We start from the raw sequence: 4,967 nt of genomic DNA, 5'->3' as shown, positions 1-4,967 counted from the left end.
AAAACAAGCCACAGGCAAATGCAAACAATAAAACCATACATGGTACCGCAAAGACAGATTTTCAACCTGATGGATCATTTCTACCTTGAAAGGTTGCTAAACTACAGCTACGCTTAGTTTAATAAAGCACTTGATCTGTCTCTAAATACCCTGATTTTAACACAGTCTTCTGGTTTTGAAAACTCAGAGGATGGATGGTTCTTCATTTTGAATCCTGGTATCCTACATGTGTCCTTCTCCTAAATTGACTCTATTACCGTTTGATGTATGAGGAGGCAAGATAATCTCACCTCTGGTAGCTGTCTGGTAGCTAGCTACCCAAGAGAAAACAACTCTCATAAAGATAGGACAAGATGGTTGAAGAACCTTTCAGATAATAATAACAACATACAGATTCAAAAGTTTGACTTTTGAATTTGCATGCCAAATAAATGAAGACATTATAATAATTAGAGTACACAAACCCGAAATGTTATGATCTAATGCCCCAAAACTGATCCTTTAAAATTAGGAATGATGTAGAGGTTTCTTCTTATATTCTCTTCTTTAGCCTCTTGAGCTTATTCAACTTAACGAAGCAGCCTATCGTACCCATATTGATTTTGCGCTACCAGATAATACGTCAAGCCTCATTGTAGAAATGAGACTGTACCACTCACATTTTCTGTTTGTATCATAGAAATTCAATTGCACAATATATCTCATGGTTCACTGGGGAAGTTCACAGCTTAAAAAAATATGTGTAAGTGAAAGGATAGAATGTGAAGGCCATCAGAGATTATCATATAAATGTTATTGAAAAGAAGAATGTTCACATTAGAAATCTTAATGAGAAAACAGAAATATCCCTATGGCAAAATCCTTCATCCACTGGTTTTCTTCCAGTTGTTTTCTTTTAGTTCCAAGTATCTCTACAGTTTCAGTCCTTAAAATCGCTAGCTTTCAACAGCCATGCCAGTCTTATTCTTATTTAGTAGATCAAAAGTTTTCTGAAGCATAGTAAGTGAGCTCTTCAGCTGCAAACAAAATTAATTTTCAAAATCAGATTAAATTTTCCTGATCATTTTTGTGCCAAAAGTTTACAATTACATTTAATATAATTTTGTTTATACTGACACCCATACAAAATACTAAATATAAAACACCTAATTCTTTTGGGTATCTATGTATCAGTATAGCCGTTACAGAGGTCTTTCCCTTTGCTGGAATATTATACTTCTTCCTACCTCCCAACAGGTCCCTTAATCAAATTATCCAAAGTGAAAGGCTTGTTTTCTCCAGTGGTTTCTAAAATTGCAGTGGTCTCCTCATTATCCCCTAACCAACTGAAGTTCCACTTCTGGGTCTCTGCATGCTATTATGCTAATGTTCTTTACCTACCTAAATGTTTTCATGCTTACCGTCTGGTCTTCATGTAGTTCTTCCTAATCATCCTGGCTCAAAACTCTTAAAGCATTATTCTTGCTACTTAATGCTTTGACACTAAATTTTATACCTTTTTAATAGTCTTTTTTACACATAGATATCTGATTTCTCTAATAATAAATTACAGGCAACTTGAAATCAAAAATTGTGTCCTCTTTTTTGTATTTGTATATTCATTCAACACATATTTATTGTTTGCCTATTATTGATACATGCTGGGCACTGTGCTAAGCACTGGGTATACAATGGTGAACCACACAGGCACTGTCACTGCCTTCCTGGCGCTTATAGACTAGTGAGGGAAAAAGAACTAAAATAATCACATACACAAATATATACTTTTTTAAGTTTTTTTACTTGAGCAACTGGAGGATAGTAGAGTCATTTTATGAAATGAGATCCACTAGAAGAGAATTAAGTTTTGGCTTGGAGGAAAACTGAATTCTGTTTTGGACATCATCAGTTTGGGATGTCTATTAGTCATCTAGGTAAAGATGCCAAGTAGGCAAGCGACTGTGTGAGTCAAGCACTCAGGGAAGAGGTGGAGATGAGAGAAATGGATCTGGGAGGTGCTAACGTTTGAATATTTGTGTCCCCTCCAAAATTCATGTTCAAGTTTAATTCCCAGTGCAGTAGTCGGAAGAGGCATGTCCTCTGGGAGGTGATCAGGCCTTCTGGGCTCTGTTCTTATGAATGGATTCGTGCTCTTGTAACCAGGCTGAAGGGAACTAGGTGGTTTTTTGTTGTTGTTTTTTTTGAGACAGAGCCTCAAGCTATTCCCCTGGGTAGAGTGCAATAGCATCACAGCTCTCAGCAACCTCCAACTCCTAGGCTCAAGCGAGTCTCCTGCCTCAGCCTCCCAAATAACTAGGACCACAGGCGCCCACCACAACGTCTGGCTATTTTTTGGTTGCAGCCATCATTGTTGTTTGGTGGGCCCAGACTGGATTTGAACCCGCCACCTTAGGTGTATGTGGCTGGCGCCTTAGCCACTTGAGCCACAGGCACCGAGCTGTGGTTTTTGTTTTTTGTTTTGCTTTTCAGTCCCTTCTACCATGTGTGGACGACTAGATGGGGCCATCTATGAGTAACAGGCCTTTATCAGATACTGAATCTGCTGATACCTTACTCTTAGACTTCCCAGCCTCCAGAATTATGAGCAACAAATTACCATTCTTTATAAATTGCCCAATCTCAGGTATTTTCTTATAGCAACACAACAGACTATGGAGTCACTGGCACATGTGGTTATTTAAAGGTAGGTTTATGGATTAGATCCCTTATAAGGAAAGTGGTAGAGAAGGGAAGAGAATCTGACACAGAGCCTGGGAGCATTAGGGCCAGGAAGAGGTCAGGTAGAGGAGATGATATTAACTTGCAAAAATCAGTTTTACATTATCCTAAGTGAAAGAATCCAATCACAAAACCCCATAAATTGTATGATCCCATTTATATGAAATGTTCACAATAAGCAAACCCATAGTAACAGAAAGTAGAGTCTAGGGATCAAGACCGAGGGGAGTAAGAGGAAGGGAGTGACTGCTACCAGGTTCAGGGTTCCTTTGGGGGTGGTGAAAATCTTCTGGAATTAGTGGTGATGGTTACACAACCTTGTGAATGGAGTAAAAATTATTTCTAAGGGTGAAGTTCATAGTATGAGAATTATATCACTATAAGTTTTTTTTTTAAATAATAGTTTTAAAGAAGGCTAGATTAGATATATTTCAAAAAAGGAATGATCAGCTCTCTCAAATGCTGACACTGTAGGATGAAGACTGAAAAAAGGAACATTATTTTCATAAGCCCGGCGTCCCTGGGGACCTCAGTTCAAGCACTATTAGTGTGGGGAATTATGGGGAAGAAAACCACGCAGGAGCAAGATGAAGAGCAAATAAGTAGATTAAATACAAGAATCCATCTTTGCTCCCTCCTAAAACCCCATTACAAATATAGCGAAGGGATTTTTTAAGGCTTAAATCCATAAGGACATAGAGAATAGAAAAGGAGACAAAAGCAACACAACTTCGAGAATGGAAAGCAGAAGGATAACTTAGCAGGCATGAAAATGCGGAATACTAAACTAACAGTAAGGAATGCTGAAAACTAACAAAATTAACCCCAACAAAACCTCACAAGGCTCAGGTATTGATGGCCTGGAGTCTCTGAAAGTGGAAGGAGGCAAAAAAAAGATTAGAGGAAATTTGAGGGCATCTGACCTTTCATATGACTTAGGTAGACATCTGGATTTTCTTTTCTAGAAAAGATAAAACAAAAGGTCTCTGGCTGTTTGGCAGGGGTGATACCAAAGCATTGTTGAGGACAGTGGTATATACCAAAAGCAGAGGGATTATATGAAAAAGTATGTAATGAATGCTGAGACCATCCCTTCTGTCCTGCCCTCACAATCTCTCTTCTTCCACCCAGATCCTAAAATGCAGCAGCCAGCCCTTAATCCTCCACATGCCAGGGAGACTGGAAGAATGTTCTCTGTGAAGATTGATGGATCCTGTGACAAACTGACCTGAAGATACTGATACTGGGACTTCTCAAACAGTAGTCCACCTAGGTCTACAAAAAAGTTCGGTACACCAACCTGATTCACATGTTAAGACCTTCAGATTCACACAAGCAGAAAGCAGATGGCACATTTCTACAGAAAACCTCTAAACCTAAAAATAGATAGAAATTAAAATGGAGGGGAAGGCTCTTAATGGAAAATGGTAAGTACGAAGAAAAAAAATTAACTATCAGTAATGTCCTCAGAGAGCTAAAGATACTGGAACCAGTTAATAAAGGTTACAATACCACAAAGAAAAGAAACAATTCAGAAAAATAACAGCTCTTCAAAGTTAAAAACTTGTCACCAAAAATTAAAAAGCTCAATAGATGAATTTGAAAATAATGTTGAGGAAATGTCCCAGAAGTAAAATAAAAGCAAAGACACAGAAGCTGAGAAGGGCAGGTAAGAGGTTAGGCAATCCATCCAAGAAAAGGCCGACATCTGCACTCAGAGGCTCTGGAAAGTCAGGAGAGAGAAAATGGAGGGAAGGAAATCATCAACCAGATGACACACGAAGTCTCCAGAACTACAGGCATAAGTTTACAGATTAAAGGACTGGGAATGATAACAGCCTCACAATTCCCAGAAGTAGCATTGGAAGCCAAAAGACAACAGAAAAATGCCTTTAAAATTCTGAAAGAACATTATTTCTAATCTAGAATTCTATCAGCAGCCAAACAATTAACCATGGGAAAGGGGAAAACAAAAAATTTCCTGATAGGTGAACTCTTAAAATATTTACCTCTAAATTCTCTTTCTCAGGAAGCTACTATTTGATGTGCTCCATTAAAAGAAAGAAGTAGGGCGGTGCCTATGGCTCAAAGGGGTAGGGCACTGGCCCCATATGCTGGAGGTGGCGGGTTCAAACCCAGCCTTGGCCAAAAATCGCAAAAAAAAAAAAAAAAAAAGAGAAAGAAGTAAACTAAGAAAAGAAAATATGGGATACAGGAAACAAAGGTGACAGGTGACAGGGATGCCCAGG

At 38.5% G+C, this 4,967-nt stretch overlaps 1 protein-coding gene across 1 annotated transcript in view; it reads right to left on the bottom strand.

Annotated features, from left to right (window-relative positions):
• Positions 1-4,967, bottom strand: part of GRAMD1C (GRAM domain containing 1C) — a 41,288-nt gene continuing 36,321 nt past the window's right edge. The window contains exon 12 of the mRNA XM_023517861.1: positions 1-1,023. Coding sequence (XP_023373629.1) covers positions 936-1,023 — 88 coding nt within the window. The 3' untranslated portion in view covers positions 1-935. The remainder of the gene's footprint in view (positions 1,024-4,967) is intronic.

This window comes from Otolemur garnettii, unplaced genomic scaffold (genome assembly GCF_000181295.1).
Source record: "Otolemur garnettii isolate 467f Iridium unplaced genomic scaffold, OtoGar3 scaffold00122, whole genome shotgun sequence".
In the NCBI taxonomy this organism is placed as follows: Eukaryota; Metazoa; Chordata; class Mammalia; order Primates; family Galagidae; genus Otolemur; species Otolemur garnettii.
The sequence above is the reverse complement of the archived record's forward strand: the minus strand, read 5'-3'. Positions and strand labels throughout refer to the sequence as shown.